The 15303-nt window shown below is 38.3% G+C and overlaps 1 protein-coding gene across 2 annotated transcripts in view; it reads left to right on the top strand.

The window, feature by feature from the left end:
• The window catches only part of LOC124131262, an 87949-nt gene that overhangs the window by 20919 nt on the left and 51727 nt on the right, over positions 1 to 15303 (top strand). For both annotated transcript variants that reach the window (XM_048395210.1, XM_048395211.1), the window contains exons 14-15: positions 1875 to 1901; positions 3948 to 3977. In XM_048395210.1, coding sequence (XP_048251167.1) covers positions 1875 to 1901; positions 3948 to 3977 — 57 coding nt within the window. The remainder of the gene's footprint in view (positions 1 to 1874; positions 1902 to 3947; positions 3978 to 15303) is intronic.

The following is a 15303-nucleotide window of genomic DNA, read 5'->3' as shown; positions in this document are numbered from 1 at the left end:
ATGCATACCTGAGGTAACCTTAACTACGTTGGAAACACATCGTTTCCTCCCTCCAGGTCTATCCCTCTAATTGTTACACACAATGCATTAGTGTAGATATATCCAAGGTGGATGGAAAGAGACAATGAACAGTAATTATATGAACCTGTATTCGGCCTGACATTTCGAATTTACGCTGAAACAAAAGTCGGGATTGTTCGACCAATTTCACTGACATTTTACTATGAGTGACCTTTTTATGTGATGTTTTATTAAAAACAACAGGAAATATTACCATGTACTATGTTTTACGTATTTCCATCTTTACCCGATTATGTTAACTCTGCGGTTCTTTCATGATGTAAATCATCAATGTCAAGGCAGGGGACTGAAGAAATGGCATTGATATGTTCCACCCATGCGAACAGTACGGCTACCCCCTTAAATAGATAAATGAAGAGGCAGTTTAGACCAAACATGTTAATGTAATGGAATATTGCTTTACCCCCATTAAATACTTTTTCAAACTAGGAATTATGAACACAGTTTGTGTTTGAAGTAAGAGCTTAATCATGACATTCACACTCAATAGCCATTTCACAATGCCGAAAGGCCTATGCGTGGTTTATGTCCGTCAGATTCGTGTCGAATATCACCGGATACTTACCTTTCCGGAAGCATTTCGGGTAAGTTTCATTTGGTATCCGCTGAGAATCAGATAGATGCAAGACCCGTGAAGATCCGAGGTAGAATAGGTCTTCAGCAATCCATGCTTGCCTTAAAAGGCGACTATGCTTGTCGTAAAAGGCAGCTAACGGGATCGGGTGGTCAGGCTTGCTGACTTGGCTGATTCATATCATCGATTCCATTTGGGTGGATCGATGCTCATTTTGTCAATCACTGGATTGTCTGGTGCAGACTCGATTATTTGCAGACCGCCGTCATATAGCTGGAATGTTGCTGAGTGCGGCGTAAAACAACAAACAAACAAACAAAAGATGCTAACTACACCTTTTTTGACAATGTCGAAACATATTTCAGAACGTTGCGTTGTTTAAGGCTTCAGTAAGCAACATTCCAACTATATCACAGCGGCCTAAAATAATTAAGCCTAAACCAGTAAAACAAGTAAATTGCACTTCGAGTAACGCCTCAGTTTGTCAGGGAACAGTGTAACAGAATCAACAATATCACCAAGCCTGACCACCCGATCCATTAAGTTGCCTCTTGTAACATCCATAGGTTACTGGGACCATACCAGGCATTTTACCCATAATTTCACAATTCCTTCAAGTTTATATTATCTATTGTATTACATGTGAGATTTATTTTTATGTATCTGGTACCACCGGTTTCTTGTGTCAATATACGCATAGATCATAGAATACAATTGTGTATTCAGGCATGTATCAGGTGGTATTTGCGAAGAATACGACCGACGCAAACCACACACTTTTTGACAATTATGCCGAAACATATTTTAGAACCTTGCCAATGTAAAGTTTAAGACAATTTGTAATCTTTGTAACGCTGCAGTCGGCAATACTCAAGCCATATCACAGTGGTCCACAACTAATTGAGTGTCGACCAGACAAAGCAGCAACTGGCATTTCGAGCAACGTTCTAGGTTGTCGGGGTACAGTGACATGCAGTCAACCAAATCACCAAGACTGACCTCCCGATCCACTGAGTTGCATCTTATAACAACCATAGGTGAAAACCACTCACTTTAAACATGAGATCCCTACAGAAAGTTTAACACTTACCAAAGTCCATTTTATGTATTGGTTTAAATGTAAGCTTTTGTGTATCTGGTACACTAATTCCATGCATCCATAAACGCATAGATCAATCCATTGTGTCGTTATTAACAGTTGATACTTCTTTTCTTACAGGAGCAGGACGTTGGGCGAGTGAACCTCGTAAGTATGGAATGGCACAGTACAGAAATTGGACAGCAGAAATTGGCTTCATATATTGTACCAATGTGGGGATGGAGCGGCACAGTGTCACAGGACACATGGTGTCACAGCACCAAAAGGGGTGGTTTCTGTCCGCGGATTCGTCATTGATACCGCCTGACACTGAGCTTTTGTGTATCGGGTACACTGATTCAATGCATCTTCGTATGTACGCATAGATCAATCGATGGCGTGTTTATTAACAGTAGATACTTCTTTTCTTCCAGTCGCAAAGATGATTGATGAATTTCGTTAGTATGGAATGGCAGAGTGTCACAGGGTAAATGGAGACTGATTGACTGAGTAGGGTTTAACTCCGCTTTAAGCAATATATTAGAAATGTCACACTAGGGGACATCATAAACGAGGTTGATATAATGTACTCAAGTGGGGAATTAATCCTTCGACGTGACCAGCGAACACTTGGCCATGCCACCGGATCTTGAATAGATAAATGAAGACTCAGTTTATACCAAACATGTTCTTGTAATGGAAGATACACTTTACGGCCTAAAAACTAATAGGTCTGAACCAGATAAACCAGTAACTTGCACTTCGAGCAACGCCCTAGGGTGTTGGGGAACAGTGATACACAATCAACCAAATCACCGAGCCTGACACAGGATACATTGAAACTGACTGTCTGAGTAGGGATTTAATCCGCTTTAGTAATACATTCAGCCGAGGGACAGCAGAAATGGGCTTCATGTATTGTACCTATGCGGGGATGGAGTAGCACAATGTCACAGGATACATGGTGACTGACTGACAGACTGAGTTGGGTTTTACACCACTTTTAGCAATATCCCAGAAATATCACGATGGGGGCGTATTAGGTCCTTTCTAATCGCAGTTAATTAACTTTTTTATAGGGGTGATGTACATTATAAACCGACCTCGGGGAGTATGTATAAAATCTGAACATTTCTCGTAAACTAAACTTTAAATGAATATTGAATGAGGAAAACATTTGGAAAGAACAATCTGTCCCATAGCGGTTTCTCTTCAGTATGATAGAAATGAAAAGACAATACAATATCTACTTTGTATCTAGTAACAGCTTGCTTGTTCACCTTGTAATACTAATTCGCAAGTTATAGTATCACACCTGAGCAATTATTCACTGTAACTTATAACTTTAAAATCGATAATTAACGAAAAGTCACTGTGTATTATCTACAACTTGGTTGCAATGCTACATTGCTGAATCCGTCTTTAATCTGCACAATTATCATAAAGTCACTTCTATATTAATTTAAATTCTCTGATTATCTTCAATTAAATTGTATCGTATATATCTATCACCGTATTGATAAAATTGAATTTCACGCAATAGATATTCGCTAACATTAATTATATTCATTCCAGTGTTGATAATTAAACAATGCAAGCGATTCCATGGCATTTTATTGGCCAACCAAGGTATTATCTTGCTTTGGGGCAACTTTTCCCTGATTGGCTGATAACAGATAGGCCTGGCTTGCGTTGCATTAATACGTCGATCGATGACACTGATTTCGTATTGTTGCCTTCAGCTGTACAACACAAAGGATACATCAAATAATCTTCTCCGATGGATTATCCTGAAACGAATTTTCCTTGTCGGGGTTTTATATTGTTAAGGTAAATCTTAAAGGAAACGGATGCAAAGGGGTTGTTTGTCGCCATATTGCCAAGTGAGCTCGAAACGACAATGTATTAATGTTAAGGCTCTGTAAATCACGTACATCTCAGGTAAATGTTTTAATACACATTCAGCCACACATCCAATGTTTTACATTTATAGAAATAGCCATGAGGTGCATTAACACATAACAGCTGCGGTAGTGTACATATGTCACATTTATATTGACATATGTACATATTGATTATATGTCATATCTATATTTACAAGGTTTTGAAACAATTGTAGATATGTTAAAAAATATTTGTTACTTATATTATTCTTGCCATTTGAAAATATACCACAGCTGCATGACTAATACGTTGTTTTTCCGGACCTTTCAGACATTCCAAGTCTGGGGGTATCGCCAGCTAGTAAGTATTGTGGTTACAGTCTGTGACACTTGTGACATGCTTTAAAACATCCACAACGTCACGTTTCTATTTTCCGTAAACTTCTCGGATACTACTTCATTCTAGATATCTTCCGCAACTTTCAAATTTCTTGCAATTTTTTAGGTGTTTTAAATGTCTCAATTTAATGAAATGTCTAACTAAATGTTTGACATTTTTAGAGGGTATCCGCAAGGTATCCATCTCGCACACTTTTTCAGATCCAAAATGAAACGCTACCTGGAACGTTACTGGAGCGTTTTTTGAAAAAAACCGGAAACAAGTCTTTTCATTCTGTTATTTGTATTAATGTGTAATGTTAACAGTGCCTGAATTACTGTTTGAATTCTTGGGCAGAATAGGTCCCCAGCACCCAATGTTTATTGTTAGAGCTGACTTAAGTCAGGATCAGGTGGTAAGAATGTGTTACTTGCTGTTTGTTGTCATCGTTCCATGATGGCGTGAATCGTTGCTCGTATTTGTATGAACCACAGTTTTGTCTGTTCCAGGCTAAGTATTTTAAGGCGGTTTTTATATAGTAGTGTTGCTGACATTCACTGATTGGTTGCTGTGTTTGGGAAATCGAAAAAAATTATGATAAACATTCTACTACTAACCGACCCATTTTGGGGTCGAATGCTTGTTATGTTCCTCTATTTAGTGATTATGGCTTGTTTTAGGAAACACGCTAGTGTAATTACTGCTAAAGAATTCAAATTATTGTCCTGTAGTAGGTGATAATGACATTCATAGAAGTATGCATACCTGAGGTAACCTTAACTACGTTGGAAACACATCGTTTCCTCCCTCCAGGTCTATCCCTCTAATTGTTACACACAATGCATTAGTGTAGATATATCCAAGGTGGATGGAAAGAGACAATGAACAGTAATTATATGAACCTGTATTCGGCCTGACATTTCGAATTTACGCTGAAACAAAAGTCGGGATTGTTCGACCAATTTCACTGACATTTTACTATGAGTGACCTTTTTATGTGATGTTTTATTAAAAACAACAGGAAATATTACCATGTACTATGTTTTACGTATTTCCATCTTTACCCGATTATGTTAACTCTGCGGTTCTTTCATGATGTAAATCATCAATGTCAAGGCAGGGGACTGAAGAAATGGCATTGATATGTTCCACCCATGCGAACAGTACGGCTACCCCCTTAAATAGATAAATGAAGAGGCAGTTTAGACCAAACATGTTAATGTAATGGAATATTGCTTTACCCCCATTAAATACTTTTTCAAACTAGGAATTATGAACACAGTTTGTGTTTGAAGTAAGAGCTTAATCATGACATTCACACTCAATAGCCATTTCACAATGCCGAAAGGCCTATGCGTGGTTTATGTCCGTCAGATTCGTGTCGAATATCACCGGATACTTACCTTTCCGGAAGCATTTCGGGTAAGTTTCATTTGGTATCCGCTGAGAATCAGATAGATGCAAGACCCGTGAAGATCCGAGGTAGAATAGGTCTTCAGCAATCCATGCTTGCCTTAAAAGGCGACTATGCTTGTCGTAAAAGGCAGCTAACGGGATCGGGTGGTCAGGCTTGCTGACTTAGCTGATTCATATCATCGATTCCATTTGGGTGGATCGATGCTCATTTTGTCAATCACTGGATTGTCTGGTGCAGACTCGATTATTTGCAGACCGCCGTCATATAGCTGGAATGTTGCTGAGTGCGGCGTAAAACAACAAACAAACAAACAAAAGATGCTAACTACACCTTTTTTGACAATGTCGAAACATATTTCAGAACGTTGCGTTGTTTAAGGCTTCAGTAAGCAACATTCCAGCTATATCACAGCGGCCTAAAATAATTAAGTCTAAACCAGTAAAACAAGTAAATTGCACTTCGAGTAACGCCTCAGTTTGTCAGGGAACAGTGTAACAGAATCAACAATATCACCAAGCCTGACCACCCGATCCATTAAGTTGCCTCTTGTAACATCCATAGGTTACTGGGACCATACCAGGCATTTTACCCATAATTTCACAATTCCTTCAAGTTTATATTATCTATTGTATTACATGTGAGATTTATTTTTATGTATCTGGTACCACCGGTTTCTTGTGTCAATATACGCATAGATCATAGAATACAATTGTGTATTCAGGCATGTATCAGGTGGTATTTGCGAAGAATACGACCGACGCAAACCACACACTTTTTGACAATTATGCCGAAACATATTTTACACTGCAAACACGAAAACGTCGTTTTTTCCGTATATGGTCATAGGACGGAAAAACGACTAAAAATTCATTAAAATTGATTAATTGGCGAGCGTCTAGAAAGTGTCCGGAAAAGGGTCGAGTTTTTCAAGCGTAAAATGGACGGAAAAACGATGCTTTGTGCCCCGCCTTGTACAACTGTTAACAGCCAATGAGATGGCGCTGGTCCCCCGACGCACGTGATGCCTAAGGCATCCTTTCGGTAAGCATAAGGTTTCGTATTTCTGGCATGCCTTGCTCTAGTATCTGTCGCGCGTAGTGCAGCGAGATTAGCTGATAAGCTAGTTTTAGGATATGCAACATGTTAAAGGAATTCAGACACGCGCCAAGACGTCAAATCAAACCATGTTACCAAGTTTATTGTGATAACATATCCCTCCGCTATGCACAGTTACCTCTTTCGGATATGGGTTGTGTTTCATTTGGTTATAACAGTAACTATTTTTTTAGTTGAAGTTTACAAGATATACGGCTTTTCCATTGGAGGAGAGGTCGGTCACATGACGTTTTTCACGTGACTGTATTCCTGAAATGACATAAACACTGACCACTTCCACATTCCTGGGGAAAACCCTGAGAATTCCCTGGTACATGTACGAATTCAAACAGAAGCGTTGTTTCTCGTCATTTAGACCCTTTAATTTTGAACTTAGCGTCTTAGCTTAGTCTGGGATAAGTCAGAGAGTTGCATAGCCCGCTTAAGGATACCTCGCTACAACCCATCCTAGAGAAATAAAAACGAAAAAAACCAAAACATCGAAACTATCGTAGTGACAATCTACAGCAATCTATGTGTTTACCTTAGTATCTATTTGACACATCTTTACAATCACCTTTCAATGATTGGCCAATTGATCAGTGATGACAAAAGCTTGAAATAACCACAGGTTTATTAACAACTTCGGAAATATCTCCCGTCACGTTTATCGTGTCGGCCATTTTGACATATTGTACTTGATGTTAATGTATTACGACGCTCTGTCATTGTGATTGACTTACTGAGGCAATTCTTTAACAGATCTTCTCATCTACTGAGGATATTGTTTGGAATACATTTCTTATAAACAGACTAAAAGGGATGTTCCTCGCTTTTGGGGAACTATTTTATTCCGGGATGGCCTATTAAAGCTAGTAGTAAGTGAAGGCACCATGCGTGTATATGATCTGTTATTAAATGTGTTTAAATTACGGTTTGGGGGGTTAATAAAAAAAAACTGACGCAAGTATATTCTAATCAAATCAATTGGGTAATTGAAGCAGCCTGGTTCCCCTGGTATGCGGCGCTGGCGCTACAGTGACCGAGGCAATGACTGCACAATGGCCGCCTCCACTAGACGAACAAACATGGCTGACACGCCATGTATATACTATAGAAAAACCCTAGAACGGGTTGTTAAATATTTTTTCTTAGCATTTTCATGAATGCTCTTGCAATGTATATGTCACGAGAATAACGTCCGTTGTTACTTTTAGTGAAGGAAAACATTATTTAAGCTGTTTCGAGACTCGAAAGTGTTCTTCAAATCAGTGAAATGTAAACAATGACACACACTAAATTTTCGACAGTGATACGTGCGTTAATGTTTCGTGTCAGCTCACTGTTAACACGAAATCGTATACATAATACGATCTTCATTTGATGAAGTAAATATCGCCGATTATGTCCCGTATTTTCACATTGTGAAATGGTGGTTTAGCGGAATTATTGAACGCCCAGTATCCTTAACAATCGTGTTTAATGACAGGGTCTGTCATTCGTTCCGATATTTGGCCTCTGGATTTTATTCACATGAAAATCCATTTATTTGACAATTGTTTTCTTATTACACAATGAAGTAATCATAAATATATCTAATAATTTTGGAATCATATTGGATTAATTTCAGTCTAGTGTTTCTGAACTATATCTCTGTGTGTTCTTGTTAAAATGTAGGGTCTGAATGGGATAATAATATAGAATATGATCATAATTAATTTGGTACAGTGGCATACACATCCATGAGTATTCTATATGATGCAATATAGCCTCTGGGGAATCCGTGTACAGAACAACATAAAGAACTGTGCATACCATTATTATTGAAAAATAGTTATGATTATAATTACCATGTTAGATGAATTATCTGTATACGAAATAATCTACAAATAAACGACTCAATAAAAGAAGTTAAGTTACATTATTGTTCAAGCAAAGGACAAAGACCCAGTATGATCATAAAGGACCACTCGCTAATTAGGTTCTTGTTTACTTAAGAGCAGAGTTGACCATGTTAGATGATATAACCAAAATCCAGGCGCTCCGCCGGGGGACTAACTGGTCTTGTTATTGTGTGGCATGAGCTGTGACGTAGACCCAAGAGAATAATGTAAAAAATGAGACCAACTCAAGTCTATAATGATTTGGAAAGTCTAGATTTCCACAGCTCTAGTCTGAAATTAAGAATTGTTCTGTGCTCCTTTTTAATTGCATTATTTTCATTTTGTAGACATGGATAGACCAACCAGGAAAGAAATTGATGGAATATTAATATCACATGTTACCACTGATCCAGTCAAATTCATCACATAATAATATATTAGTATTTGATATTACGACATTTGATTATGAGGGCATGATCATGTACATGTTCACTGTAGTAATGTACACGCTAGTCAACTTGATTATAATTTTCATTATAGTGTAGCGCGGCATCCTCACTTGTCATTGTGTGCCGGGACCCTGTCACGAAATATATTCGCCCCCAGAATAAAAAATCTCCCCCCCCCCCCCGGCGAATTTATACCGGTACTGTTCCGCCCCTCTCGAAATAAACTCTCCCCCCACCTACGAAATAAAATATCCCCCCAGAATATCCCCCCCCCCCCCCCCCCCTTTTCGGTCGTTTATATAAATACTTGCCATGCGTGTGTAATCGGTTAAATTGTAAGGTATACATTGTAGACAGACAGACAATAATGTATTAATGTCCCACTTCTGTACATACATAAAACAGCTTTGTACAAATAAACATTGATAGAATGTACAGAACCATTCAATAGAATTATGAGAGTTTATTAACAGAATATCCCACAGCTAAGTATATAATAAATTGTTGAATTAACATTAGATATGGTTGAGAATTAAGTGTGTGTATTTTCAATACATCTTAGACTGGTGAGCCGTCTGCTCTATGATAACCAGCCTACTCATATTTTTACCCTTTTCCCCATTGTTGGAAAGTGTGTCGTCTGCTACACCAGCTGGAGCCATCTGGTAACAATTTATCACAAGCTGTCAATAAACAATACATTATAATACATCAAGATGGCAGTTTCCATGTAAAGATTAAGTATTTCTAAGCAACTTAAAGATATGCACAATATCTAGACATATGTATCTTTAATTTGCTTAGAAATACTTAATCTTTACATGAAAACTGTCATCTTGATGTATTATTCTGTTTTGTATATTGACAGCTGGCGATTGATTATGAGGTTATACTGTATCATTTTTACTGTTTTGATATTTTTCAATATGTTGTGGTCATCAGTTATGCAAATCAGTTTCGGTGTGTCTTTTTAACAAGGTGTTTTTCATTAAGATTCACCGCCAGCCCGATTGTAACAATTACATGTGCACTTTGCTTTAACGATGCCGGTTGATGTTGTTCAATATAGGCTGGCGGTGGGTGTTTTAGAATTTATTCTACATGCTAATCATTTCGGGAAGATGATACACATTTCTCTATATTTTGGGTTACTTTGCTTATAAAATTTCCGATTATCATTCTTAGTTTTACTTTTTCTCTTTTGCTGCGATAAAATAGTCCGAATCCAGGACCTTTGCATAGTCCAGATTTAAAGAGTATACATCTAAACGTACGCTGTCTTAAAGACACAGTAGATTTAATCACTGCTGAATTAGATAGTTATGATGTTGTATGTTTAAAGCAAGGACTGGTCGGCTCGGAGTCAGTATACTGTGTCTGAGTGGGGTATTCATTCAACTGCGGCATGGTATGTCAGTGAACTAGCATATAAGTCGGCATCAGTCCGGACTAGTACAAGCAGCCACACACACGCACACGCGTGCATGCACGTCGCTATATAAGTGCAATAATCTTGGACGCGACGTTAAACCCCATTTCACCTCACCTCACCTACACCGATACCATTTTCAAATCGTAGCCTGTATTAAGGAATATATTTTAGATCTTAAATCAGAGTATAACGGACAGCCTGAGCTGGAGGCGCGCGTGGATATGTTGACAGTTTGTACGTGTTAAAACCGAATGTTTGCGAGGATTAATAAGATTTCTGAATTTCAGTTACAACAGTAACCGTACATGTATTTGTCACATTAAGTTATTTTTAATTCAAATTTGTTTGGTATGATTATGTCTTATAATTATTTTAGGATGGAAGGTACAGTTACCAAATAACATATGCTGAAATATCAATTCATTATGACCAGAAAATATAGATATAAGGGCACACCGTCCATATATGAAATATAGGTTTGAGACATTCAAACGCTCGTGCACGTGCCATGCGATATGACGTCATTGATGGGGGCCTATGGACGTGCAATGTGTTACTGCACGTGCATCCTGTGCAGCTGTACACAGCATGTGCAACTCAAAATTCGCTGTCACTTTGGAAAGCATAATCTGTGGTCATTCAAAAATTCAAAACTTCTCAGGCGCAGACACAAGCATATCACAAGCAAATCATGCCAAGATTGACAGCTGCACAGCGTCATGAAGTCATTGGAATGATCCGAGCGGGAATGAGGCAACAACAGGTGGCAACACATTTCCAATGCCATCGTAACACGATATCGGCATTGGTGAGGCGTTATCAGAACACAAATGACGTTGCCGACCAACCACGTTCAGGACGTCCCCGAGTAACGACGCCAAGACAGGACAGATGGATTCGAGTTACACATCTCCGACACAGGTTCCAAACGGCAGTAACGACGTCCCAGACAATTCCTGGACTGCGCGTATCCATCCCAACACTGTCAGGAATCGTTTACGTCAGTACGGGTTTCGACCACGACGCCCTGCCATACGTCCCATCCTGACACACCGTCATCGAGTCAAACGTCTAAGATGGTGTCGAAATCATGTTCGCCAACCTCGAATATGGTGGAGAAATGTTGTCTTTACAGATGAATCGAGGTTCAACATTTCCACAAGTGACGGGCGCCAACGTGTCTACCGGCGTTTGGGAGACCGTTATGCACGCAACTGTATTGTGGAGAGAAATCGTTTTGGAGGTGGCTCTGTGATGATTTTGGCTGGGATAACAGCACGGCACCGAACCCCTTTGGTGGTTGTTCAGGGCAATCCCACCGGTGTTGGCTACAGAGATCAGATTCTGAGGCCTGTAGTCATTCCTTTCCTGCAACGTCATGGCCCGGGATTGACATTTCAACAGGACAACGCTCGTCCTCACACGGCTAGGGTCGCAATGGATTTCCTACACCATAACAATGTCATGTTACTGCCATGGCCTGCAAATTCTCCAGATCTCTCCCCAATAGAGCATGTGTGGGATGAAATGGAGCGCTGTCTGCGTCAGCTTCCACATCCTCCAGATAACGTCCGTGACTTGGCACAGGATTTGAGGAGGATATGGCAGGCCATTCCCCTGGCCTTCCATGCCCATTTGGTGGATTCCATGCGTCGCCGATGCACTGCTGTGATTCACGCACAGGGTGGTCATACCCGTTATTGACTTTGTGACTTTGTCGTTTGACCCTCTACTCCATTTTGATCTTCTCACGTCATCGTAACAGATGTTGTTCAGGTCCCGTTGACATTTTCTTATGGTCCGATCATTCAGCTGCTACAGCATCTGCATCATTTTGTTCTTGCTGTGTTGTATTTCAGTCCAGAATATATTTTCTCCGTGCACAGTTTCTTTATGTGGCTAGTATATTTTTAAAGTAACCCTCCTTACATTAAAGATAACTATTTAAAGAATATAGTACTTAAAGACATTGCAGCAAACCGAATAATCAGAGGGGAGACTTAATACTGAGGGGGGCGCGAAATATATCCGCCCGGGGGAGATTTTATTTCACAACAGATTCTCCGGGGGAGAATCTGTACCGGTATAAAATCTCCGGGGGGAGAATTTGTACGGGGGAGTGTTTATACCGGGACACCGGCGTCAGTACAATTTTCGTAGTTAAAAATATGTATCTACAAAATATAATCTGAAGCAGCCAAGAACAATATTTTTTTATTAACGCTTACTTTCATTAATAGCATTGAGGCAATCTAGGCTTGACAAATAGTTCTAGACTTGAGTTGGATTCCTTTTAAATTTATTCTCTATGGACTGGGAGACGCACAAGAGCGACAGTATCGCATGGAGAACTGGAGGACTGGGTCAGTGTAATCGGATAAGGGCTGTTTCGGGTTTGGGCTGTTGACTGAATAGAACAACGGCTCACGAACATGGGCACAATGTAGAGATTAAACCATTAGCACCTCTGTTTATATAAGATATGTTATTGTGATTTGAAATCTCTTTTGAACAATTGCGAGTTATTGTATACTCTGTATTCTTTCTTTATGATAGAATATATATTTTCTACTTTTGCTTGTTGAATTATCCACAAATAATGAGAACTACAATGTAAACCTCTCTCTGGAGATATACAATAATACTACTGAAGGGCATATCTGACTAATCGACTAATATTTCTTTCTTAAATACTGTCTGTTACAGGAATTCTCATCATTATATTATACTTTGTACAGTATTAACGTCAAATAATGGCAAATTGTGTATCTTTCTACATTTTGAATTCATTATAATTGCTGCAATAAAACCTTAAGACCAGATAGTGATATAAACGAATATGATCTATACTGTGATAAATGAATTATTAATTTCGTATTATGAATTAAATAAACTGAAATATGATAGTAAAAACAAATTATTTTAATCTGTTCGTGTGAGAAGGTAACGAGAGATCTAGGCAACTCACTAACGTAACCATTATTGAAAAAAATCAAATATTCAAAGTTTAGGGGTTTGAACATGTACATTGAATGACGGACAAGAAAGCAATGCAATAATTAAATTATGAATCAAATTATGTTATAAATATAACAGAATATATAGAAAATATAAGTTTAATTTCTCATTGTTGGAAGGTGTTTAATAATAGTTTTTGTTTGAGTGTTTGTTGTTAAACGCAGCACTCAGCAATATACCAGCTATATGACGGTGGTTCGTAAATAATCCAGTCTGGACCAGACAATCCAGTTATGATCATCAAGAGCACCGATCAACACAATTCGGATACGATGACATGCATCAACCAAGTCAGCGAGCCTGACCACCCGATGATGTGAGTCGCCTTTGTACAAGCAAGGGTTGTTGAAGGCCTATTCTAACCCCGATCTTCACGGGTATTTTTTTAAATAATATGTTGCAATGAAATTATGTACATGTCCATAATAAATATGTATAAGTAGATGGATAATATGTCCATACACGGCAATTAGATGGGTTAGACTGCAAATGGTTCAATGATGGGTTCTGTTACAAGTCCATATTTCAAGACATGTATTTGATATTCATAGCAACTCCACAAAAGCTACACAATGGCGACAAAACGGTACCAGCACCACAGATACCAATAATACATTTTTTTTAACATGAGATACATATAATTACTTTAAAGTTAAAACTTGTATCTAAATAGAAAATTAGAAGGATTAAGATGAAACACTTCTGACATTTTTCGTATTTTATTTTCGTTTGGAGAGAGAAGTAGTGACTTGAATCTGATGGGTGTAAACAGCTTTTTTCTTCCGCCCAGTCCTCACTGCAATGCTATAGCCCCAAATGAAACAAGCCTAGATGTTCAACAGGTTCAGGCTGAAATGTCCATCCCACTGGGGCTCCTTTAAATTTAAATATAGTTTCTCGTTTTAATCAAAGTAATATATTTTCAGAGACTGAGCGTTAGTCTAGCCGTGAGGTACAACTATCCAAAAGATCCCATGCGTGTCTATATATCTTCAGACAGACTCTCCATGTTCCTATCGATATGTGTCAAAATACAAATAAATTAAATATTACAGCAATGGTGAATAGGTTACTAGTATATGCGCATGTCAGCGTCGATCCTACAATATCCTTTTGCGCAAAATACATATATACTGATGAATTAACATTCGTGCTTTAAGCTCTTTTTCTACAGGATATTATGGGGTGTTACATCACACCAGAAAGCCAGTTCCAAATTCAAGTCATAATTTCATGGTCCGTCTTGTATGTTGGAAACCAATATCGCAATATGGCTGAATATTGTTAAACGTGGTATTAACCCGATTACTCACATAATTATTCCATTTTCTTCATGCACGTTCTACAATCATCTACGAACACTATCTATAAGGAGGTATATCTATATTCATCCAAATGTTCATACATATATGTCTAGACATATCTGTATAAATAAGTCGTCCTGCACTCTTCCTTAAAAGGTAGATGCTAAGCATTTCCTCTGTATGTATTTATATATGTAAATATCGTTTTAATGTCAACTCTGATGTAGTGAACGTACCACAGACCTGATGCTAGAATTGCATCTAATCTCTGAAAGGAACATATTTGACAGAAAAAAACAGTTATAAAAGAATAGTTATAAAATATAATAAAAAGGAGCCGAGAGACCTTCTTCATTTTGCCAAATATTGGGCTGTGTTGGACATATTTGTTTCGGGGTCTGTATGACAGACAACACTGATGCTTTTAAGTATAAAGATAAGCAAGTACAGCTGTTGTATATATTCAAATATGTTGGTGATAACCCAACCTTGAAAAATATTGAACGATGAGTGGTAACTATTTATGTCTTTATTTCAAATTAGGATGATAACACATCGGGTAAGCATGGCACTTTAATATACGTATCTTGTTAACCCAACAGTTCTTTTTAAGTAAGAGCAACATGTATATCGAGAGTAAAGGTTTGGTGCGTGACTTATCACTCATTACTTTCAGAAAGTGTGCATATTCTGTTTATCGGCAATAAATG

Source organism: Haliotis rufescens, unplaced genomic scaffold (genome assembly GCF_023055435.1).
Source record: "Haliotis rufescens isolate VD_foot unplaced genomic scaffold, xgHalRufe1.0.p SCAF_14, whole genome shotgun sequence".
Lineage (NCBI taxonomy): Eukaryota > Metazoa > Mollusca > Gastropoda > Lepetellida > Haliotidae > Haliotis > Haliotis rufescens.
The sequence above is the reverse complement of the archived record's forward strand: the minus strand, read 5'-3'. Positions and strand labels throughout refer to the sequence as shown.